The 26,676-nt window shown below is 39.5% G+C and overlaps 1 protein-coding gene across 4 annotated transcripts in view; it reads right to left on the bottom strand.

Moving 5' to 3' along the window:
- LOC140714544 (uncharacterized) overlaps positions 1–26,676 on the bottom strand; it is a 153,601-nt gene that overhangs the window by 9,895 nt on the left and 117,030 nt on the right. For all 4 annotated transcript variants that reach the window (XM_073025819.1, XM_073025822.1, XM_073025821.1 and 1 more), the window contains 4 exons: positions 25,502–25,571; positions 19,371–19,458; positions 14,445–14,506; positions 10,685–10,751 (listed from right to left, as the gene is read on the bottom strand). In XM_073025819.1, the coding sequence (XP_072881920.1) occupies positions 10,685–10,751; positions 14,445–14,506; positions 19,371–19,458; positions 25,502–25,571 (287 nt within the window). The remainder of the gene's footprint in view (positions 1–10,684; positions 10,752–14,444; positions 14,507–19,370; positions 19,459–25,501; positions 25,572–26,676) is intronic.

Raw genomic sequence — 26,676 nt, 5'->3', positions numbered from 1 at the left:
TTTCAGTTAGTCCTGACGAAGGGTCTCGGCCCGAAACGTAAACAGAGCTTCTCCTTATAGATGCTGCCTGGCCTGCTGTGTTCCACCAGCATTTTGTGTGTGTTGTTTCCTATAAGTGGGTGAGTGCAGGACTAGAGGGCACAAGCTCAGAATTGAAAGACGTCCCTTTAGAACGGGTGAGGAGGAATTTCATTAGTCAAAGGGTAATGAATCTGTAAAATTCATTGCTACAGATGGTTGTGAAAGCCAAGTCATTGGCATAAAGCAGAGGATGATACGTTCTTGATTAGTAAATGTGTCAAAGGTTACAGAGAGAAGGCAAAAAAATGGGGTTGAGCAGGATAATAAATCAATCAAGATCGAATGGCAGAGCATACTAGCTGGTCCAAAGGAGCAGAACTACATCATCTGTCTTAAGGTGTAAGTTGCAGGAGTCAGTCATGAAGCCTAGAGCAATCCTCTCCTTTTGCCTCTAACACTGGACAACAAAGATTTTGCTTCCTGAATACCTTTAGGAGTACCTTATGAATTTTGGGCTACTGATCATGAAATTTCCCTATTACACACCATTTTTTAGATTTATGTTTATTATTTCAATTCATAATTCAAGTCAATTAAAATGTTGCCTACAATGTAAACTGGAAAGTTTCCTATCTTGTCCAGACATGCTTGGGGATGCTCAGGCAGCGTAGCTGTTGCATGGCAGGGCAGGTTTTAGTAATAATTATTGGGTTCAGGACTGTAAGGATGGAATTTGCTATCACCAGGCACAAAAATTTCGATGAAGGATTTTGATATTTGAGATGGACGCTTCCCAGAATAACTGATACCAAGATTAAGGAAAGCATTTTTGTTGGTCCACAAATCAAACAGGTCATCAATGACAGGCAATTTGAAGGATTTCTAGTGGGGCCGGAGAAAATTACATGGAAGGCATTCAAGGAAGTTGTTGAAATTTTTCTCAGCATTTACAGGCCACCAAACAGTAGCATGGATATTGGGTGCAAGTTGAATAGGGAGTTAACACTGGCATGTGGCAACGGTAATGTCACAGTAGTTATGGGGGATTTCAACATGCAGGTGAACTGGGAGAATCAGGTTGGTGCTGGACCACAGGATAGGGAGTTTGTAGAGTGCCTACTGGATGCATTCTTGGAACAGCTTGTACGAGAGCCGACCAAAGACAAGACTATTCTGGATTTAGTGTTATGTAATGAACAGGATTTGATAAGCGATCTTGCAGTAAAGGAGCCATTAGGAGGTAGTGATCATAATATGATAAGCTTTTATCTGCAATTTGAGAAGGATAAGGGCAGATCGGAGGTGTCAGTGTTGCAGATGAACAGGGGAAACTATGGAGCCATGAGGGAGGAGCTGGCCAAAGTTGACTGGACGGATAGCCTAGCAGAAAAGACAGTGGAACAGCAATGGCAGGTATTCTTGGGAATAATGCACAAGGTGCAAAATCAGTTCATCCCCCAGAGGAGGAAGGATTCAAAGGGGGGAAAGGGGCCACAGTGGTTGACAAAGGAAGTCAGAGATTGCATAGCATTAAAAAAAAGGAAATATGACAGAGCTAAGGTGAGTGGGAGGACAGATGATTGGGAAGTTTTTAAGGAACAACAGAACTTAACTAAAAAGACAATACGGGGAGAAAAAATGAGGTACGAACGCAAGCTAGCCAGGAATATAAAGGAAAATAGCAAAAGCTTTTTTAGGTATGTGAAGAGAAAGAAGATAGTTAAGAACAATGTTGGGCCCTTGAAGAATGAATTGGGTGAAATTGTTATGGGAAACAGAGAAATGGCAGAAGAATTTAATGAGTACTTTAGATCTGTTTTCACTAAGGAAGACACAAGCAATCTCCCAGATGTATGGATGGGCCAAGGAGATAGGGTAACAGAGGAAATGAAACAGATTGACATTCGGAAGGAAACGGTGATGAGAAGACTGATGGGACTGAAGGCTGACAAATCCCCAGGTCCAGATGGTCTGCACCCTAGGGTACTAAAGGAGGTGGCCCTGGAAATTGCGGATGCATTGGTAATCATTTTCCAATGTTCCTTAGATTCAGGATCAGTTTCTGAGGATTGGAGAATGGCTAATGTTATCCCACTTTTTAAGAAAGGAGGGAGGGAGAAAACAGAGAACTATCGACCTGTCAGCCTGACATCGGTGGTGGGAAAGATGCTAGAGTCCATTATTAAGGATGAAATAGTGGCATACCTAGATAGCAGTGATAGGATTGGGCCGAGCCAGCATGGATTTACCAAGGGTAAATCATGCTTGACTAATCTGTTGGAGTTTTTCGAGGATGTAACCAGGAAGTTAGACAGGGGAGATCCAGTGGATGTAGTGTACCTCGATTTTCAGAAGGCATTTGATAAGGTCCCACATAGAAGATTGGTGGGTAAAATCAAAGCTCAGGGCATCAGGGGGAAGGCATTGACATGGATAGAAAACTGGTTGGCAGATAGAAAGCAAAGGGTAGCAGTGAATGGGTGTTTCTCGGAATGGCAGGTGGTGACTAGTGGGGTGCCACAGGGCTCGGTATTGGGACCACAGCTGTTTACCATTTATGTTAACGATTTGGATGAAGGCATAGAAAATAACATCAGCAAATTTGCTGATGATACTAAGCTGGGTGGCAGTGTGACGTGATGAGGATGTTAGGAGAATTCAGGGTGACTTGGATAGGCTGGGTGAGTGGGCAGATACTTGGCAGATGGCGTTTAATGTGAATAAGTGTGAGGTTATCCACTTTGGGAGTAAGAACAGGAAGGCAGATTATTATCTGAACGGTGTGGAGTTGGGTGAGGGAGAAATACAAAGAGATCTCGGAGTCCTTGTTCATCAGTCACTGAAGGTGAATGAGCAAGTGCAGCAGGCAGTGAAGAAGGCTAATGGAATGTTGGCCTTTATTACAAAGGGAATTGAGTACAAGAGCAAGGAAATCCTCTTGCATTTGTACAGAGCCCTGGTGGGACCACACCTGGAGTATTGTGTACAGTTTTGGTCTCCAGGGTTAAGGAAGGACATCCTGGCTGTAGAGGAAGTGCAGCGTAGATTCACAAGGTTAATTCCTAGGATGTCTGGACTGTCTTACGCAGAGAGGTTAGAGAGACTGGGCTTGTACACGCTGAAATTAAGGAGATTGAGAGGGGATCTGATTGAAACATATAAGATTATTAAGGGATTGGACAAGATAGAGGCAGGAAATATGTTCCAGATGCTGGGAGAGTCCAGTACCAGAGGGCATGGTTTGAGAATAAGGGGTAGGTCATTTAGGACAGAGTTAAGGAAAAACTTCTTCTCCCAGAGAGTTGTAGGGGTCTGGAATGCACTGCCTCGGAAGGTAGTGGAGGCCAATTCTCTGGATGCTTTCAAGAAGGAGCTAGATAGGTATCTTATGGATAGGGGAATCAAGGGATATGGGGACAAGGCAGGAACCGGGTATTGATAGTAATTGATCAGCCATGATCTCAAAATGGCGGTGCAGGCTCGAAGGGCCGAATGGTCTACTTCTGCACCTATTGTCTATTATCTACAGAGCACCAAACTACATGCAGCTGTTTGAAAGGATGCTTCAAGCATATAAAACAATGAAATGCAACATGTCACTAAAGATTTCTGCATTCCCATTTAGACTTCCCTGAAAATTCTGATGCTGTTAGTGTCCTGGTGAAAGGTTTCACCAGGACATTGCAGTCATGGTGAAAAGATACCAAGGCAACTGGAATCCATCAATGTTGGCGAATTATTTTTGGACACTTAAGCGAGAAGCCTTAGACACTGAGTACAAATGAAAATCATTAACAAAATATTTTTAACTTAGTTGAACTATTGCAAAGCATCAGCACCATTATACAATTAAACACATTATATTCAGTAAAAGTTAATTTGTTATTTCTCCAAATTCCTACATGATACAAGTAGTCTGAAATTATATTTGTGTTCATCTTCAGGCAGTCTATCATAAAGAAAAAAAATTCTGGGAAGCAACACTTGAGAAATAAATTTGTTGTCCAGTGAACTGGCCCTTTGTCAGCATCGTCTTTTGTCATTAAAATACATTTTACTCAGCACATGTGCTCTTCAACTGTGTGAAACTAAAAACAACTTTTTGAAATTAAAAAGCATAATGGTGAATCTATGGCTATTTAACTGACTAATTTATTTTGCAACATTAGTATATTAGGGGAAATTTGTAGAATGCTTTCGAGATGGTTCTTTAGAGGATCAGTTATTCTGGATTGGGTGTTGTACGATGAACTGGAATTGATTAGAGAGCTCAAAATAAAAGAAACCTTAGGGGACCATGATCAGAATATGATAGAGGGAAAAGATAAAGTTAATATTGCAGTGGAGTAAAGAGAATTACAAAGGCATGAGAGAGGAGCTGGCAGATAAACTGAGTAAGTATTTTGCAACAGTTTTCACTGTGGAAGACACCAGCAGTATGCCAGAAGTTTGAAAATGTCAGCGTGCAGAAGTGACTGAAGTTGCTATTACTAGGGAGAAGGTGCTTTGAAAACCTCTAAGTCTGAAGGTAGATAAATCAACTGGATCACATGGTCTCCACCCCAGAGTTCTGAAAGAGGTGGCTGAAGAGATTATGGAGGCATTGGAAATGATCTTTTGAGAATCAATAGATTCTGGCATGGTTCCAGAAGACTGGAAAATTCCAAATGTCATTCCATTTTTCAAGAAGGAAGATTGGCAGAAGAAAGGAAATTATAAGCCAGTTACTCTGACATCAGTGCTTGGGAAGATGTTGGAGTCAATTGTTAAGGATATGTTTTTATGGTACTTGGAGGCACATGATAAAATAGGCTGAAGTCAGCATGGTATCCTTAAGAGAAAATTTTGCCTGACAAATCTGTTGTAATTCTTTGAAGTTAAGAGCACAAAAAAGATATTAGCATGGATAGAGTATTGGCTGATTGGCAGAAGACAAAGAACGGGAATAAAGGGAGCCTCTTCTGGTTGGCTGCTGGTGAGTAGTTGTGTTCCACAGGGGTCTGTGTTGGGATCACTTCTTTTTACGTTATACATCAATGATTTGGATGACAGAATTGATGGCTTTGTGGCAACTCATCTAGGAGAATGAAAATCTAGTGTGATCTCAAATCTCTGATCTCAAACCTTTGCTGCCTTGCAGCTATACCCACTCTTGAGGAAGGCTTCGGGAGTAAACCCCGAGGGAAAAATCTAGAGCTGGCATCCCTAAGGCAGTCCTACGTTAAGTTCAACACTGACTGGCAACCCCTGCCATGCCGCTGGTGCAAAACTATATCGGTCTCTGCCATTCCTTTGGATTCAACAGAGGCATGGAGAGGGGGAGTTTGCTGCATGGGCAACAGCTTGCTCTCCATATTGTACAGCCCTAGCTTGCATATTATGTAAACAACAATGATGCAATATCCATGGTCACCCTGACCAATGAAAGGCCTCAATACTATAAAAGGGGTATGACAAGAGATTAACGTGAAATCAAGCTGTAACTTTGAGTCATAAACTTAAACTACACTCTGGACACTCAGCTTTCCATTGCTGTACATAGAGTACTACAATTCTGTCTTTGGAATAGAAATTAAATCAAGGTTTTCCTTCAAAAGTGGAAAACATGGATCTCACCACATTTTTAAAGAGCAAGGGGGTTTATCTGGCATCATAACTGATACAATGTGCAATGAGCTGTTGTTGGAGTCTGAGACAGCACCTCTGTTGCATTCAACTAAGCTGAAGTGCTGGGAACTGGGTTTGCAGAGAAGGACCACATAGAGCCATGCAGGAACAAGGGTGATTCACAATTTCTGTCAGTGGGAGATCTGCTCAAATGTGTTTGCATTTCCACCAGAAGTTAGAAGCTACTGTTTATGTTTAACAAGTCAGTGAACATAGAACATGGAAATCTACAGCACATTACAGGCCCTTCAGCCCACAAAGTTGTGCCAACCATGTAACCCACTCTAGAGACTGCCTAGAATTTTCCTACTGCATTTTTCCAAACTATGTACCTATCTAAGAGTCTCTTAAAAGACCCTATTGTATCCACTTCTACCACCATTGCAGGCAGTACATTCCACACACCCACCAGTCTCTGTGTGAAAAACTTACTCCTGACAGCTCCCCGTACCTACTTCCAAATACCTTAAAACTATGGCCCCTCATGTTAGCCATTTCAGCCCTGAGAAAAAGCCTCAGGCTATCCACACAATCATCAATGCCTCTCGTCATCTTATACACCTTTATCAGGTCACCTCTTATCCTCCATCACTCCAAGAAGAAAAGGCCAAGTTCACTCAACCTGTTCTCATAAGATAAACTCTCCAATCCAGGAAACATCCTTGTAAATCTCCTCTGCACTCTTTCTATAGTATCCACAACCTTCCTGAAGTGAGGTGACCAGAACTGAACACAGTACTCCAAGTGGGGTCTAACTAAGGTCTTATATAGCTATAATATTACCTCACAGCTCTTGAGCTCAATCCCACAGTTGATGAAGGCCAACACACCACATGCCAAGATCCCTCTGATCCTCTACACTGCCAAGCGTCTTACCATTAATATTATATTCTGTCTGCAAATGTGACCTACAAAAATGAACCACTTCAATCTTATCTGGTTTGAACTCCAACTGCCACTTCTCAGCCCAGTTCTGCATCCTATCGATGTCCCGCTGTAACCTCTGACAACCCTCCAGACTATGCACAACACCCCCAACTTTTGTGTCATCAGCAAACTTACCCCTTTTACTTCCTCATGCAGGTCATTTATAAAAATCACAAAGAGGACGAGTCCCAGAACAAATCCCTACGGAACACCACTGGTTACTCCATGCAGAATATGAACCATCTACAACTACCCCTTGCCTTCTGTGGGCAAACCAATTCTGGATCCACAAAGCAAGGTCTCCTTACTTTCTGAATGAGCCTTGCATGGGGAACCTTATCAAATGCCTTACTGAAATCCATATACACTACATCCACTGCCCTACCTTCATCAATGTGTTTTGTTACATCATCAAAGAATTCAATCAGGCTCGTAAGGCACGACCTGACCTTGACAAAGCCATGCCTACTATCCCTAATCAGATTATATCTCTCCAAATGCTCATAAATCCTGCCTCTCAGGATTAGTGAAAATATACTTAACTATTCATCAGCCGGCATATTTGACTAGCTAGCATCATCCCCCCCACCCCGAATTTCCCATGTATTCTAGATAATAATGTTTGTATTATAGAGTCAAGATCAACAACAATCTCAATCAATGCCAATTAAGGATAGAAGGGCTATGGAACCTATTCCTGTTCCCATTTCATAAAATAGCATCAAAATAGAGAGTGAAATGGTATATACCATTTCTACTTCAGGCTTTGTTCCATATGAGCCAGAAGCAATCTCCAGTATCTAGTCTATGTTCATTCAATGTTCAAGTAGCCTCATTAGGTGCTTAGCTGAAACAATTAACAAGCAACAGAAGTGGTTCAAAATTAAAAGTCAAATATTACATGCTGAAAATCAAACACAAACAAAAAAATCTACAAATGCTTCGCAAGTTAGGCAACTTCTATGAAGGGGAATACAGGAGGTGGGGTGGTTTAACAATGAAAGTCAATTACCTTCACAAAGGTTCAAACTAATATTATTGACCTGTTCCCAATAGAACCTCTCTGTCTATACCAGTAGACGTAGAACAGAAGTGGTTCAACTGAAATCCTGGGTGAAATTAGATAATTCTGCATGGTGTAAATATATAGTGTTGAACCTTTTTGTAGCTTAATGCTACATCAATTGCATCTTAAAACTACTACATCAAAATATATTTTACTAAATGATCTGTAAAATGTCCTCAGACTATGAAGTCAAGCAAAGAAAAGATACTGCAGCTTTAACAGAAAAAAACATTGCATTAATTAATGGCTGATGGAGAAGTACTGTTGTAGTCAGTTAAGACTTAAAGATAAAGCAGAATAGCTTTGCACTTAAGATACTTCAGGGCTACAAGAACCTTTTATATTGAAATATTTGTTCTAGCCATAACAAATTGATGGGAATAAGAAGAAAGCTACTTTAATAATGCAATGCTAATATGAGGTTTCTGAACATTTTTAAAGGTAGAATAGAAAACATGAGTGAAAATTCAACAGAAGCCTGCACCAGACTTATTACAAAGCAGTGATGATATGAGTCACAAATGATACAAGATAGATCCCAGGAAATAGTATAAAGATAATAATGAAACCTGAATGTACATAACGATCAGACAGGTTTTATACGACAACGCCAAATACATAACGCTCAGACAGGTTTTATACAACAACGCCAAACACAAGACAATATACGAAGGACACTTCACATTATGGATCATATACAAAAAAATAAAATCGAAGCAATAGTGATAAGCATGGACACTGAAAAGGCATTTGATTTGGTTAATTGGAAATTTCTTTACAGAGTTTTATATAGATTTGGTTTCCAAGACAAAATTATTAAAACTATACAGACACTATATGTCAACCCTACTGCTAGGATTAAAATCAATGGATATTTATCAAATAGTCTTACCCTAGAAAGGGGCACGAGACAGGGTTGTGCATGGTCACCGCTACTCTTCACATTATATCTGGAACCATTAGCTCAATACATCAGACAAAATGAAGATATCAGGGGAATTACTATTAAAGGGACAGAGCATAAATTGGCTTGTTATGCTGATGACATTTTGATCTATCTAGGGCAACCAACATACTCTTTACCTAAATTGATGCAATCCTTTCAACAATATGGTCAATTATCAGGATACAAGATCAACATAGATAAAACCCAATTACTTTCATATAACTATAGCCCACCAAGAGAAATTGAAAGTAGATATCCCTGGGCATGGTAAACAGAGTCTTTCAAATACTTGGGCATCATTATGCCAAAAGATTTGGCAAAATTATCAGAATGTAATTATCAGCCTTTATATAAAAATTAAAGAAGATATGGCAAGATGGAACCTGATTCCTTTTTTCAGTCTCAGTTCAAGGATTGAGTCTATTAAAATGAATATACTGCCCAGACTGTTATACCTCTTTCAGACCCTACCAATAGAGATTAATCAAAATCAATTCAATGAATGGAACAAGATGTTACCAAGGTATATTTGGCAGGGTAAAAGGCCTAGAGTTTGTCTCAAAACTTTGCAATTAGCAAAGGAAAAGGGGGGATGGGGCCTACCTTCTCTTACAGATTATTATTTTGAAGCACAGTTGTGAGCTGTGATATGTTGGTGCAACCCATCATATGACGCTCAATGGAAAAACATTGAGGAGTGGGTACTTCCCATCCCCATACAAGCAATTTTGGCTGATAACAACCTGCAAAGGTACATAAATACTATTGATAACCCATGGGTGAAATTGACTCTTAAAATATGGAAAACTACTATAAAAGAATATAATCTAGAGGGAGATATTGCAATTCTTAAATGGTGTGCATATGACTCGGATTTTACACCGAATAAACTGGATGCTAGATTTAAGGACTGGACAGCTAAAGGAATAACAGTTCTTTGCAACATAATGAAAGAAGGAACACTGTTCAGTTTTGAAATGCTTAAAGAGAAACACTTATTAGAAAAACAAGATTTTTATCCGTATTTACAGATGCGACAATATGTTAATAAGAGACTTAAAAATGTAACCAAGGCAAGTACATGCTTGATAGAGCTATTTAGAAAAGCATATAATTCAGATAACGGTAGTAGAATCATTTCAAGCATGTATCAGGGTTTGTCAAATCTTAAAACACATTCGACTTCATACATTAAAACAAAATGGGAGAAGGAAGGAGGGATAATTATATCTGAGAATGAATGGACAATAATATGGAGGTATCAATGGAAGTGTACCAGTTCACAGAAATGGAGGGAGTTCGGATGGAAAAACTTGATGAGATATTTTATTACACCCTCTCAGAAATCCCATTATGATAGTAACCTCCCTGTTTGCTGGAGAAATTGTGGAAATCAAAATGCAAATCATTATCATATTTTTTGGGACTGCCCTGTTATCAAAGACTATTGGACAGGGATACACAATGCCCTACAAGACATCTTTAAATGTGAAATACCCTTAGAGAGTAAGACCAATATATTTTGAGTATATACCTCAAGAATGGTTGAAAAGAGATAAATATTTAATGAATATACTGCTGGTGGCTGGTAAAAAGACTCTTACTAGGAAATGGTTATCACAGGAGAGCCCAACTTTAAATGCAAGGATGGAAATTATGATGAACATTTACAAAATGGAGAAGATAACAGCATCTGTTATTCATAAGCTGGAACAATTTGATTCATACTGGGAAAAATGGTTTAACTACATAATGCCTCATAGGCCTGATTTTATTCTCACAAATCAATGAATATGTTGTAAAAAAAAGATCACTCCCTACTTGTTCATAGTTTTTTCCTTTTGCTTGTTTTTTTCTTTCCACTCTTTTCTATAAGTATATACCTCAGATAAATACTATGTGGAGATTTGTGACATATATGATAATATGATATATATGTACAATATCTGAAATACATCTTATGGAAATGTTTGTTTGATGATGAACCAATAAAAGAATAAATTACAAAAGAAAAGAAACCTGAATGATGTTTTCCAGCTTATGTACTTCTCCCTTACCTATTGCAGCGTGTCTGTGAATGGGATCCATAATTAGCCACTGGGGTCAAACTTGCTGATGTTGTATCTGCAGGTTTGGACAAATACAGCATAAATACAGACACAGGACAAGTTCCAAACTCTAAGCAAAGGTTGGAATTGTTTTAAGTATAAACCATTTATTAACATTAGTTGTACTATTCTTTATAGAACATAGAATATAGGGCAGTACAGTAAAGTACAGGCCCTCTCTGGAATATGTAGATAGAGCATGCAGGATATCTAGGTTCTATTTTAAACATGTAATTAGGTGAGCTGGGCTATAATCAAACTGGCAATAGGTACCTAACCTTGAAGCTGTGAAAACACAGAAGGTATATAAGTTCTGACAAATCCTCAGAATCTGGGAAATCAACTTTTCAAGAGTAAAACTAAAGGATGAAGTACCATGTGCACACTGGTGTAATTCAAGTGCTATGTCCTTCTGTGAAATAATGGAGCTTCTAAATAGGTTTAAAGCTTCAAAGGCAAACTCAAGTACAAATGCAGCTTAGGAAGGAGAGATTCAGTTTTAACTCTAGTTCAAGAATCATTTACTTACTGCCATTAGCAAAATAAGCTCTGTAATTTAACCATAAACATATTTGAAAACATAATATTGTTTCTCACTATTGTGGCAATTCCACTAGCTCAACCAAAAAATGAATTAAGATTAAAAACGAAGATTAAAAGATGAAGGGTCTTGGCCCGAAACGTCGACAGTGCTTCTCCTTATAGATGCTGCCTGGCCTGCTGTGTTCCACCAGCATTTTGTGTGTGTTGTAAGATTAAAAACACATTCTTTGCCATCCAGTTTATACCGACATAGTTCATTTGTGAATGTTCTCACCTTCAGGTCAAAGATTATTGATCCAAGTACTGTTCCAGAACAATGTAAACTTTAACACTCTAGTACTCTATTATTGTCTTTTCTTACAATTTTTGTCATATGGTGCAGAAATAGGTACTCTGGCACAATGAGTCCATGTCAAACATCATTTACCCCAATGTTACACTTTTTTTTCTTCAACTCCCCTCTTATTCACATCAACACCCAGAGATTTTACCACACACCTATACTAGGGGCAATTTACAGAAGTTTATTAATATACAAACACATCTTTAGGATGTGGGAAGTAAGCCCAAGTGGTCAAGGGAATTTTGCAAAATCAAGATTGAATCCAGAAGCTGACACTGAACGGTAGCAGCTCCACTAACTGTGGACACTGTTCTGCACCCTAAACCAATTGGTTTTTTAAACCAGTTTCCAAGTGTACTTGCTTCAGTCATTTAGATCCCTATTAACTCACTATTTGAAAAGCATGAACTTCTTTTAGTTGCCTGATCAACACCATTGCATGGTTCTGAAGTAACAATTTCACTTCTAAATAAGGAAGCTTCATGTCAGTCTTGTAAAGATGAGCAGCTAATGAAGGTCTTACGATGGAGTCCTTGGAAAATATGCCATTCAATTGGAAGTGACATCTTTTGAACGAGAACTACCCTGTTTACTCAAATGGATGTAAAAGGTTCTGTGGCACTATTGGAAAAAGAGTAGAGCTTCCCCTATTGCCCAGAAGAATTTTAATCCATCAATCAAAATCATTCAAATAGATCATCTGGTCGTCATCTCACTTCTGGGACCTTGTATGTGAGAAATTGTTATGCGTTTCCTACAGTACTTTCTACACTTCCAATGTATGCTATTTGATATCAAAACATTTTCTGAAGTCAGAAAAGATAACATAACCTAGAAACCAGAGCTGTGTAACATTAATTCAAATCCTTAAAGCACCACATACGTAACCTGTATACCCATCTACATTAATCCCATTTGCTTGCATCGTCAGTATCCACCTATGTCTTGCTTATTTAAGTGCCTGTCTCTTAAATGTCTGACAGTTATCAACTGCCCTCAAATATCCCTTACAACTGCTTCTTTTCAACTTCAACCGACGTTTGATCCAAAACCAATTTTACCAAATAGATTCCGTTAGTGATCATGTCAGGGTGAAATAGCAATCCAGGCCACTTCTAGATTGGACCTCCACTAATAACTCAGAAGCATCTAGAGAAGTACTTGAATCAACAAGATATAAAAGGCTACAGAGCTAATGGGGTAAATGGAATGAGTGTAGATAGGTACGATGGGCAGCATGGACATTTTGGGCCAAAGAACCTGCTTCTATGCTGTACAACTTTAAAACTAGGATGTCTGGGCATTGCAAACAACATATGCAATCATGTCAAATTGCTAAAATATCACCTTAGACCCCATTCTGACTGAAGTTGGACCACTCTAGGCAGGAAGATGGCCAAAATTCTACCTGCAATGTTTTTATTGTAATGTCTATTCGATTCATTCCAATGATCACATGCTGCACATGTAGAGTCACTTTTCCTTGCTCATTGTTTTCAGCTTTTTACATGCATTTCAGTTTCTCACACCACAATCTCTGCTTCACTGAAAATCATGCACCTCACAGTAAGGGACTCCATTTACATGGTAGATTGCATGAGGAGACCATACAGATCATCATGCTCCCGCCCCCATTTTCCTCACCTCCATGGCATCCTTCCATGCAGCCATGCTAGCAACATTCATGGACACAGCACAGACACAGCAGTCATGACAATTCATTACAATTGCCCACAGGAAACATAATCTTGAAATTCACCACCTCTGTCATGTCATTGAAGAGGGGAGCAAACTAGTGTTACTGTTTAACAGAACAGCATTGTACTACATCTACAAAGTTACAATTCCGTTTCTATGTGTACACTAAATGTGGTGTTTTCAATTTTTATTGCTACTTGAAGAACTTTACCAAGTCCAAAACCTTGTTTTAATACATTGCAAAACTTAAATTTAATTGTCCTTTATATAATTTGAGATGTTTGGAAATAATAATAAAGCACAGTAAATAGCTTCAAATTCTTTGGCATTATCATACTAGGATATTATACCCTGGGTCCAGCATGTAAGTGCCATCACAAAGAAGGTTCGTAGTGCCTCAACTTTCTTAGAATTTTGCATTGATTTGATGTGTCACCAAAAGCTTTGACAAATTTCTATAGGTGCACAGTGGAGAATATCCTAGCATCGTGGCCTGGTATAGAAACATCAAAGCTCAGGAGTGGAAAACTCTACAAAAAGTGGTGGATACAGCCCAGACCATCACAAAAAAAGCCCCCCCTACCATGGAACACATTTACATGGAGTTCTGCTGCAAGAAAGCAGCACCCAAAATCGCAGTCTCCACCATCCAGGCCATGCTCTTTTCTTGCCACTGCCATCAGGCAGGAGGTATAAAAGCCTCGGGTCCCACAGCACCAGGTTCAGGAATAATTATTATCCTACAACCATTAGGGTCTTGAACTGATGTGGATAACTTCACTCACCACAAATCTGAACTGATTCTACAACTACAGGCTCACTTTCAAGGACTCTTTACAAATCATGTTCTCACTATTTTTTTATTTACACACTTGTTCTTTTTATACACATTGTTTTTTGCCAGCCTTTGTATATGTACATTATTTTTTCACAAATCGTATTTCTTTATTTTCCTGTAAATGCCTGCAAGAAAATGAATTTCAAAGTACATATAAATTTACTTTGAAATATAAGCCTAGGGCATAGATGATGGTGAACCTTTCTTTCATTATACCATGCCTGGTCAATTTGTTATTTAATATTAACAAAGGCCCAGAAGATACAAAAAGCTTAACAGTTACTTACATGAAGATCTCCATGGCAACTGCTTTGGAAGAGAATCTATCAAATTCTTCACCTCACTAAACCTGTGTTCAGAGAGCACAAAACACAACAAATAAAAACTCACAAAGCAGGAAGAGATTAGAATTAGGAAACATAAAATGAGTGTCAAAGAATTTCATGATGTAGAAGACAAACATTTAAAATAATGTTGAATGGAAAACATTAAAATATATTGCATACAAAAATCAAGAATAAACTAATTCCTACTGAGAAACTAAAGATGTAGAAAACAACACAATATGGTTTCAATGAATTAAGGAGACAAGTTAAAATAAATGAAAGGTTAAACAAAAGAAAGAGTCAATTATGAAGGAATACAGGAGTAAAATTTTCCACAGGCGTGTAACTACAAGAAGAAAATTGGAATGGAAATAAAGCCATTGAGAAATTTGGCGATAAAATCATAGACAGCAATTGTGCCATAACTGAAATATTAATTACTTTGCTTGAAGTTTTTATAAATTTATGATGCACATCAAAAGATAAAATAATATCAATTTAAAATAAAGAAATATTAAATGAATGAATCAAAATCAGTGGATGATATCCAGAAAATTTGATCTATGAATTTAGAAAACAGAGGGATTATTACACATGCTTAATCATGTTAGATTTATATTTGGAAGGAAATCATTGCATTGGTTTGGGAAATGAGCAGTAATTTTAGAATTACTGCTTAGTTCTATAGTAGAGCTGGCAGAAGCTCAATAAGATGAATAGATTCCTTCTGCACATTCTGATTCTGATGTTTTCACTGACAGTAGAGTCACTATTCAAAAGATAGATACAGATTTAAATTACAACATAAGACAGGAGATGATTGTTTGGGTGTATCTGGACTTGCATCGGCACATATATAAGAAGAGTGCGAGTACCCTGAGGATCATATTCAAACATCAAAAGAAGTGAAGTAAAGCTGCCTATAGACATCAAGGTAAGTGAACATTTCTTTGTCTTCTATTTTTCACAAAGTGAAACCTCCAGGAAATTAGCAAACAATTTAAACAAAGAAGAATTATCTACCGGTACTTTTATAGTTCCTGGAACACAAGTCACTGTTCCTTTGAAGTGTACCTCTGCTGAGTGAATTTGATTCAACCTCTGCAACAACATATGCCAGTATACATTTGTGATAGCTAATGCACTAAAAAGCTTCTAGTTTACCCTCCCTTCATCATGCTATCATACTAATTGGACTAGACTATGTTCAAAGATTTCGTCATTAGACCTAAATGAATATGCCACTGATTTCATAAAGACATGCATGGACAAATGCGTATGCAGAAAAACATTTCGAGTCCTACCTAACCAAAACCTCAGGTTGAATCAGGAGATATACAATCTAGATCTGTGGTGTTTTGTGTTGGCGACCCAGAGCTTTATGATGAGTTCAGGTATGACCTCCATAAGGCCGTTGCCAGGGCAAAGAGGGGATTTCAGATTAAATTGGAATTGTGACCGTATGCTCCACAGCTAAGGCAGGGCTTGTACAATATCACTTCTTACAAGGCAAGATCAGTTAGCATAAGTGCCACTGACCAATCACTCCCAGAAAGGCTCACTACACACACCTTGCTAGGAAGAAATACGACACACCTGTACGACCCTGCACATCACCAGATGACCCCAGAATTGATGAGCCCTCAATCTCTTTGAGGTCTATTTCTGGCTATCATTCAAGAGGGTGAATCCATGAAAACCATTTGGTCCAGATGGCGTACTTGTCTGAGTACTGAAAATCTGCATGGAGCAACTGGCTGGAGTTTTAACAGATATATACAACCCCTTGTTTCTTTAGTCTGAGGCTCCCACTTGCTATAAAATATTATCTATTGTACCAGTTCCCAAGAAAGGCATGGTAACCCATCTCAAAGGCTACAGTCCAGTCACGCCTACATCAACCATAATGAAATGTTTCAAGAGGCTAGTTTTGGCCCGAGCTAACTCCTGCCTCAAAGATCTGCTTCATTTTGCCTATTGCCACAAAAAGTCAACAGCAATGTAATTTTTCTGGCTCTTCACTCTGCTCTGGGCCCTCTGGACAACATAACACATACATCAGGATGCTGTTCATCAGACAGCTCAGGTTTTCACAAAATCATTGCATCCAAACTTATCACTGCATACAACAATAAAAGATTACTTTGACAATGACAGTCATTTGGGTTGCACCTCTTCTGAGTGATTCTGATTCAAACTCTGCAACAACAGCATATAGAAACATAGAAAATAGGTGCAGGAGTAGGCCATTCGGCCCTTTGAGCCTGCACCGCCATTCAGTATGATCATGGCTGATCATCCAACTCAGAACCCTGTACCTGCTTTCTCTCCATACCCCCTGATCCCTTTAGCTACAAAGGCCATATCTAACTTCCTCTTAAATATAGCCAATGAACCGGCCTCAACTGTCTCCTGTGGCAGAGAATTCCACAGATTCGCCACTCTCTGTGTGAAGAAGTTTTTCCTCATCTCGGTCCTAAAAGGCTTCCCCTTTATCCTTAAATTGTGACCCCTCGTTCTGGACTTCTCCAACATCGGAAACAATCTTCCTGCATCTAGCCTGTCCAATCCCTTTAGAATTTTATACATTTCAATAAGATCCCCCCTCAATCTTCTAAATTTCAGTGTGTATAAGTCTAGTAGATCCAGTCTTATTTCATATGAAAGTCCTGCCACCCCAGGAATCAATCTGGTGAACCTTCTTTGTACTCCCTCTATGGCAAGAATGTCTTTCCTCAGATTAGGGGACCAAATCTGCACACAATACTCTAGGTGCGGTCTCACCAAGGCCATGTACAACTGCAGTAGAACCTCCCTGCTCCTGTACTCAAATCCTTTTCTTATGAATGCCAACATACCATTTGCCTTTTTCACCGCCTGCTGTACCTGCATGCCCACCTTCAATGACTGGTCTACAATGACACCCAGGTCTTGGTGCATCTCCCCTTTTCCTAATCGGCCACCGTTCCGATAATAATCTGTTTTCCTGTTCTTGCAACCAAAGTGGATAACCTCACATTTATCCACATTAAATTGCAACTGCCATGAATTTGCCCACTCACCTAACCTATCCAAGTCACCCTGCATCCTCTTCACAGCTAACACTGCCGCCCATGTCATCCGCAAACTTGGAGATGTTGCATTTAATTCCCTCATCTAAATCATTAATATATACTGTAAACAACTGGGGTCCCAGCACTGAGCCTTGCAGTACCCCACTAGTCACTGCCTGCCATTCTGAAAAGGTCTCGTTTACTCCCACTCTTTGCTTCCTGTCTGCCAACCAATTCTCTATCCACATCAATACCATACCCCCAATACCGTGTGCTTTAAGTTTGCACACTAATCTCCTGTGTGGGACCTTGTCAAAAGCCTTTTGAAAATCTAAATATACCACATCCACTGGCTCTCCCCTATCCACTCTACTAGTTACATCTTCAAAAAATTCTATAAGATTCGTCAGACATGATTTTCCTTTCACAAATCCATGCTGACTTTGTCCAATGATTTCACCTCTTTCCAAATGTGCTGTTATCACATCTTTGATAACCGACTCCAGCATTTTCCCCACCACCGATGTCAGACTAACCGGTCTATAATTCCCCGGTTTCTCTCTCCCTCCTTTTTTTAAAAAGTGGGGTTACATTAACCGCCCTCCAATCCTCAGGAACTAATCCAGAATCTAAGGAGTTTTGAAAAATTATCACTAATGCATCCACTATTTCTTGGGCTACTTCCTTAAGCACTCTGGGATGCAGACCACCTGGCCCTGGAGATTTATCTGCCTTTAATCCTTTCAATTTACCTAACACCACTTCCCCACTAACATGTATTTCCCTCAGTTCCTCCATCTCACTAGACCCTCGGACCCTTACTATCTCCGGAAGATTATTTATGTCCTCCTTAGTGAAGACAGAACCAAAGTAGTTATTCAATTGGTCTGCCATGTCTTTGTTCCCCATGATCAATTCACCTGTTTCTGACTGTAAAGGACCTACATTTTTTCTACCAATCTTTTTCTTTTCACGTATCTATAAAAGCTTTTACTGTCAGTTTTTATGTTCCCTGCCAGCTTTCTCTCATAATCTTTTTTCCCTTTCCTAATTAAACCCTTTGTCCTCCTCTGCTGTTCTCTGAATTTCTCCCAGTCCTCAGGTGTGCCGCTTTTTTTTGCTAATTTATATGTTTCTTCTTTGGACTTGATACTATCCCTAATTTCCCTTGTCAGCCACGGGTGCACTACCTTCCCTGGTTTATTCTTTTGCCAAACTGGGATGAATAATTGTTGTAGTTCATCCATGCGATCTTTAAATACCTGCCATTGCATATCCACCGTCAACCCTTTAAGTATCATTTGCCAGTCTATCTTAGCTAATTCACGTCTCATACCTTCAAAGTTACCCTTCTTTAAGTTCAGAACCTTTGTTTCTGAATTAACTATGTCACTCTCCATCTTAATGAAGAATTCCACCATATTATGGTCACTCTTATCCAAGGGGCCTCGCACGACAAGATTGCTAACTAACCCTTCTTCATTGCTCAATACCCAATCTAGAATGTATATGTGATATACAGTACATGACAGTGATAGCGAGTTCACACAGCAAACTTCTACATTACCTTCCCTTCATCATGCACTTGCACAAGTAGTAGCAGTGAATGAAAGGCAAAGGACTGTAGGTATCAAAAGTCTGAAATATATACAGAAACTGTAGAAAACTCAGCAGATCAGGGAGGAGAAAGGGGGCTAACAATTCAGATGGGTAAGCAGTTCACTCCAGACTGCAGAGAACATTAGGTCCACTAATGAAACTGACTAAAGATGTGAAATCACACGAGACCAAGTGAAAGCATTTGAATTCAAAGCTGTTTTAAAGAACTTACTACCTTACAACAAATGATTTTTGTAGGTTCTCCATTTCAGATTCAAGATCCATCAAAGAGCTTGTGATTTCCTGCATACTTTCAAGAGAAGCTATATATACATATAAAAAATGTTTTAATTTTAGCAAAGGGAAGGCAAGCAAAAAAGTGACAATGCATATAGAGATACAAACACAAGATTATAACAAGATCAAGACATGTATTCTGACAATGAAAGATGCTGATGTGCAATTGCTACATACATTATAAATATGTGTTTATTTTCACAATTGTGGCAAGAAATTTGCTCAAGGAAGCAGGTGATGTTGACTGCCTGATTGTAAGGACATTACTGAAGTGATAGATCATGTGAATGATAAAATATCTGTGTGAATCCAATAGACACCATGCTGACAACTTTGAATAGTCTTGGAGTCTCTCGGAATTACAAATTACTCCCCAGAGCACTCCTTAAAGCAGTATATTGGAACAAATACTACAAAGCATTTTAAAAGGTGTGTTTTAACCATTTTTAATTAACTTCATATATTAATTATGAACAAATTGCAGCTAACAGAAAAAGGCTATTTAATTGAACTTAATTTAATTTATTTAATTATCCAAAATGTGACAAATGTCTTCGCTTTTCAATCAAGGATCAACACAATTCAGCAATTATAAAGACTAAAGAATTATATAAAAATAGAGTTCAAAGTATAGATGTGGAATAAAATGTGCATAAATACATAAATACCAACATCTATCTACAATGTAAACGACATTATAAAAAGTGGTTTAAAGTGCAGCACAGTGACTGAAGTAGGAGAGGCTAACTAGAATGACAGATCAGATTAACTGCTTTGGGGAAGAAACTTTTAAGATGATGTGGAGTTTTTTGCTTTAATAGCCCTATAGCACTTTCCTGAAGGGAACATTTTGGAAAAGGCAGTTTACTGAGTAGGTAGTGTCCACAATGATTTTTTCCTGCCCAGATTATTGTCCTGGACACATACAGTGATGGCGGATCTGTTCTACTGTCCTGACAGTTTGCTGTAGTTTTCATATAGTGTGAGAGAATGCACCAAACCAAAGAGTAATTGCTGACGTGACGATGCTCTCTAAGGTGGCAGTGTAGAATTGCACCAGTTTGTTTTAGGGAAGATAGAATTTTACCAACAGTTGAGAGTGATACATCCTCTGCTGAGCAATTTTGTTAGTGGTGGAAATATGGTTCACCCACATGAGGCCATACAAAATAATGTTGCCCAGGAACCTGGATGTTGAAACAGTGCAAACTGCAGAATTGTTGATGATGAGTGGATGGGAAGGAAACACATTTCTCTTGAAGTCAATATGTATTTCCACATTTTATTTATTTATTTATTTGCTTATTGAGATACAGTGCAGAATACACTCTTCTGGCCCTTTGAGCCCAACCACCCAGCGACTGCATCTGAGCCTAATCACGGGACAATTTACAATTGCCAATTAACCTACGAACCGGTACGTCTTTGGATTGCAGGAGGGAACTGAAGTACCCAGAGAAAACCCACAGGGAGAGTATACAAACTTCTTATAGGCAGTGGCGGGAATTTGAGGACATTCAGCTCCAAGTTATTGTGACTGCACCAGGAACAAGCTTGTTTACTTCCTTCTGGTACTTGGATTTGTTCCCTCTGAAAATTAGTCCTATGACAGCGGTATCATTCAAAGACTTTATCAGTTTAATTGATGGATCACTGGAGATGCAGTCACTGGCATAGAGGGAAAATAGGAGAGTGAAGACAACATACCCCTATATTGCACCAATGCTGACTGAGTGGAATGTGGAGATCTTCTTGCCTAGTCTCATGTACTGCCTAATGTCAAAAAGAAAGTTTACGTTCCACCTGTAGATGTGACCAGGTATGTTAAGTTTAGAGAATATCCACTGCAAAAGCTGAGGAATGATGGCATTGAAGGCTGAACTAAAATCAACAAAGAGAATCTTAATATATGTACTGGGCAAGTCGAAGTTCTATATTATGATAACAGTCAGGCTGAATAGGCACTGGAGCAAGTCTTTGAAATGAGAGTAAAATCTGCAGAAGAACTCGTTTAACTGGTTTGGGACAAGGGACATCATTGGGGTGGGGGGGGGGGGGGGTGCCTTCTTTTTGTAGTTGGTAATGAACCAGCAGCCTTTCCAGACTGAAGAAAAGTTATTTGCAGAAAAATGGTTTTCAAATTTGGCTGAATATGGTACTTGTCAGCTCTGATTGCCTTCTCCAGCTTGTACTTGGCCTTTTTTGAACTTCCCCTTTATCTCCACTCCTACAGGCCTCCTCCTACTCCAGGCACAGCTGTCTAAACTCTTTGTTGAACTAGAAATTTTTATTGCTGAAGCTGGTGATTATTTTACTGGGGATGCAGGCATCTTTATAAAAGTTGATATAGGAGGGAACTGTGTCAGTGTATTCTTCAATGTGGAAAGGTTGTGCATCATGAGGATGAAAAACATGCAGGGTGAGTGGTAATGCAAGCACGGGGGCTGGATGTTTAGAGGCAGGTGATGATGTAGCTATGAGTGATCAGGTTTTTGGTAACTCTTTTTGTAGCATGGTGCTGGAAGAAATATCTGTCAAACACAAAATAATACCTGCACAACTAGATTTCAATTTTCCTTTAGTCAGGAAAGCCTTAACGCGTGTTACATGCAATCACAAGATGCTTTCCTTTCTACCTTCGGAAGTTGTATAATATTGAAACATAAGCTAAAGACATAACAATGGGTTGGAGTTTGTGAAATGTGTTCAGGAAAGTTTTCTAAATCAATATATAGATGTACCAACTAGGGAGGATGCAATATTAGATCTCCTATTAGGAAATGCGTTAGGGCAGGTGACGGAAGTGTGTGTAGGGGAACACTTTGGTTCCAGTGATCATAACGTCATTAGTTTCAACTTGATCATGGATAAAGATAGATCTGGTCCTCGGATTGAAGTTCTAAACTGGAAAAAGGCCAAATTTGAAGAAATGAGAAAGGATCTAAAAAGCGTAGATTGGGACAGGTTGTTCTCTGGAAAGGATGTGATTGGTAAGTGGGAGGCCTTCAAAGGAGAAATTTTGAGAGTGCAGAGTTTGTATGTTCCTGTCAGGATTAAAGGCAAAATGAATAAGAATAAGGAACCTTGGTTCTCAAGGGATATTGGAACTCTGATAAAGAAGAAAAGAGAGATGTATGACATGTATAGGCAACAGGGAGAAATAAGATGCTTGAGGAGTATAAAAAGAGTAAGAAAATACTTAAGAAAGAAATCAGGAGGGCTAAAAGAAGACATGAGGTTGCTTTGGCAGTCAGGGTGAAGGATAATCCTAAGAGCTTCTACAGGTATGTTAAGAGCAAAAGGATAGTAAGGGATAAAATTGGTCCTCTTGAAGATCAGAGTGGTCGGCTATGTATGGAACCAGCGTAGCTTCACGAGGTTAATTCCTGGGATGTCTGGACTGTCTTACGCAGAAAGGTTAGAGAGACTGGGCTTGTACACGCTGGAATTAAGGAGATTGAGAGGGGATCTGATTGAAACATATAAGATTATTAAGGGATTGGACAAGATAGAGGCAGGAAATATGTTCCAGATGCTGGGAGAGTCCAGTACCAGAGGGCATGGTTTGAGAATAAGGGGTAGGTCATTTAGGACAGAGTTAAGGAAAAACTTCTTCTCCCAGAGAGTTGTGGGGGTCTGGAATGCACTGCCTCGGAAGGTAGTGGAGGCCAATTCTCTGGATGCTTTCAAGAAGGAGCTAGATAGGTATCTTATGGATAGGGGAATCAAGGGATATGGGGACAAGGCAGGAACCGGGTATTGATAGTAATTGATCAGCCATGATCTCAAAATGGCGGTGCAGGCTCGAAGGGCCGAATGGTCTACTTCTGCACCTATTGTCTATTGTCTATAAAAGAAATGGGAGAGATATTAAATGGTTTTTTTGCATCTGTATTTACTAAGGAAACTGGAATGGAGTCTATGGAAACAAGGCAAACAAGTAGGGAGGTCATGGAACTTATACAGATTAAAGAGGAGGAGGTGCTTGCTGTCTTGAGGCAAATCAGAGTAGATAAATCCCCAGGACCTGACAGGGTATTCCCTTGGACCTTGAAGGAGACTAGTGTTGAAATTGCAGGGGCCCTGGCAGAAATATCTAAAATGTCGATATCCACGGGTCAGGTGCCGGAGGATTGGAGGATAGCTCATGTAGTTTCATTGTTTAAAAAAGGCTCAAAAAGTAAGCTGGGAAATTATAGGCCGGTAAGTTTGACATTGGTAGAAGTTAAATTATTGGAAGGAATACTAAGAGATAGGATCTACAAGTATTTGGATAGACAGGGACTTATTAGAAACAGTCAGCATGTCTTTGTGCATGGTAGGTCATGTTTAACCAATCTATTAGAGTTTTTTGAGGAAGTTACCAGGAAAGTGGATGAAGGGAAGGCAGTGGATGTTGTATACATCGACTTCAATAAGGCCTTTGACAAGGTCCCGCATGGGAGGTTAGTTAGGAAGATTCAGTCGCTAGCTGTACATGGAGAGGTAGTAAATTGGATTAGACATTGGCTCAATGGAAGAAGCCAGAGTGGTAGTGGAGGATTGCTACTCTGAGTGGAGGCCTGTGACTAGTGGTGTGCCACAGGGATCAGTGCTGGGTCCATTGTTATTTGTCATCTATATCAATGATCTGGATGATAATATGGCAAATTGGATCAGTAAATTTGCTGATGATACAAAGATTGGAGGTGTAGTGGACAGTGAGGAAGGTTTTCAAAGCTTGCAGAGGGATTTGGACCAGTTGGAGGAATGGGATGAAAAATGGCAGATGGAGTTTAATACGGACAAGTGTGAGGTATTGCACTTTGGAAGGTCAAACCAAGGTAGAACATACAAGGTAAATGGTAGGATACTGAGGAATGCAGTAGAACAGAGGGATCTGGGGGTACAGATACATAATTCCCTAAAAGTGTCGTCACAAGTAGATAGGGTTGTAAAGAGAGCTTTTGGTACATTGGCCTTTATAAATCAAAGTATTGAGTATAAGAGTTGGAATGTAATGGTGAGGTTGTATAAGACATTGATGAGACCGAATTTGGAGTATTGTGTGCAGTTTTGGTCACCTAATTACCGGAAGGATATTAATAAGGTTGAAAGAGTGCAGAGAAGGTTTACAAGGATGTTGCCGGGACTTGAGAAACTGAGTTACAGGGAAAGGTTGAATAGGTTAGGACTTTATTCCCTGGAGCATTGGAGAATGAGGGGTGATTTGATAGAGGTGTATAAAATTATGATGGATATAGATAGAGTGAATGCAAGCAGGCTTTTTCCACTGAGGCCAGGGGAGAAAAAAAAGAGGTCATGGGTTAAGGGTGAAGGGGGAAACGTTTAAAGGGAACATTAGGGAGGGCTTCTTCACGCAGAGAGTGGTGGGAGTGTGGAATGAGCTGCCAGATGAAGTGGTGGATGCGGGCTCACTTTTGACATTTAAGAAAAACCTGGACAGGTATATGGATGAGAGGGGTTTGGAGGGATATGGCCCAGGTGCAGGTCAGTGGGACTAGGCAGAAAAATGTTTCGGCACAGCCAAGAAGGGCCAAAAGGCCTGTTTCTGTGCTGTAATGTTCAATGGTTCTATGGCTCTAACAATACTTTCCTGAATCAAACCCATCAATTTCAACAAAAATATTAAAACTAGAACAAAATAAAATTGAAGAGGTAGGTGATGTGCTTGGTGATGGGCTGATAGTTTTATGAGTGATGATCACAACTGATCGGTTTCAACTAAAATGTGGCAGAAGCAAGAACACAAAAAAAAAGTCAAAACAATGATCGCAAACCGAAGCTGTACTGAATTATCAAAGACAGCAATGCTGTCAGCACTCTAAGTATTTTAAGGATAAACAATGTTTTGTGTAATAAAATAAAACATGGTCAAGATTTGGGCAGAATAAAGCTTCTATATGGAAAACATGTAAGGAGTAATATCCTGGAAGAACGGTTTCAAGATGAAATTTCAACATGAGAGATGAAGGAGACTCTACCATGTTTAGTGACCAACAATATTAAATCTATAAGTACAGCTGTGTTAGGTGTGATATGTTTAGTAATTCCTATAGAGTTACTTACCATTGGCTAATGCAGTTTTTGGAATAACTGGAGTTTTCAGCTTTTCGTTTGAAGAATCATTAAGGATAACCTACAGGAGGACAACAATGATCAATTATTCATTTGTTTTGTTAAGCACATACAACCAGCTGCTACAATAATAGCAGTTCCAATGCTATTAATGTTTTCCAGTGGCCCAATCAAATCAGGAGCGAGAGAAGAGGTGACTCTCATATTGAAGAATGAGATTTAAAAAGGAGCTTTTGCAGGCTTTCAGCATTTTCTGGTGGCTCAATCAAATTACAATTCATTAGCAAGGACAAATAAGAATAAGGGAGGGGCAAGGAGAGCAGCCATTGTGTGAGTGGACCAGTGTTAGATTGTGTTAGATTGAAGAAACTTTGGCAAGAACAGGCTTGGGCCAGTAAGTATTTGGTAAGTTTCTTCTTCTTCATTCTTCAACTGTTAGTGCATAGTTAGAGGAGTGAGAATGGCTCACTCAGGGGCCATGTTGTGTTCTTTGTGTGAGATGTGGAAATTCTGGGAGTCCTCCAGCCTCCCCAGTAACCAAATCCGCATCAAGTGCACTGAGTTGCAGCTCCTCACAGAATGTTTTAATCAAATGGAGCTGCAGCTCGATGACCTTTGGCTCATTCGGGAAACTGAGGAAGTGACAGATAGAAGCTACAGGGAGGCAGTCACTCTTAAGTAGCAGGAGGCAGCTATTTGGGTGACTATCAAGAGAGAGAAAGGAAATGGGCAGTCCCTGTGTCCGTTCCCTTCAATAATAACATACTGTTTTGGCTACTGTTGGGGGAGATGATATACATAGGGGAACTATAGCTACTGGATCTCTGGCACTGAGTCTGGTGCTGTTGCTGAGAAGGGAACTGGGAAGAAGAGGACTATAGTACTGTTAGGGGATTCCATAGTTAGAGGAGTAGACATGAGATTCTGTGGATATGATAGGGTTAAGTGGATGATATATTACATCCTAGGTGTCATGGTTAGGGTCCACAGCATTCTAAAGCACAGGTTGATAGGTTCTTGATTAGTCAGGACGTCAAAGGTTACAGGGAGAAGGCAGAAGAATGAGGTTGAGAGGGAAATGGATTGGCCATGATAAAATGGCAGAGCAGATTTGATGGGATGAATGGCCTAATTCTGTTCCTGTGTCTTATGATCTTCAACTTAAT

This window comes from Hemitrygon akajei, chromosome 22 (genome assembly GCF_048418815.1).
Source record: "Hemitrygon akajei chromosome 22, sHemAka1.3, whole genome shotgun sequence".
Lineage (NCBI taxonomy): Eukaryota > Metazoa > Chordata > Chondrichthyes > Myliobatiformes > Dasyatidae > Hemitrygon > Hemitrygon akajei.
The sequence above is the reverse complement of the archived record's forward strand: the minus strand, read 5'-3'. Positions and strand labels throughout refer to the sequence as shown.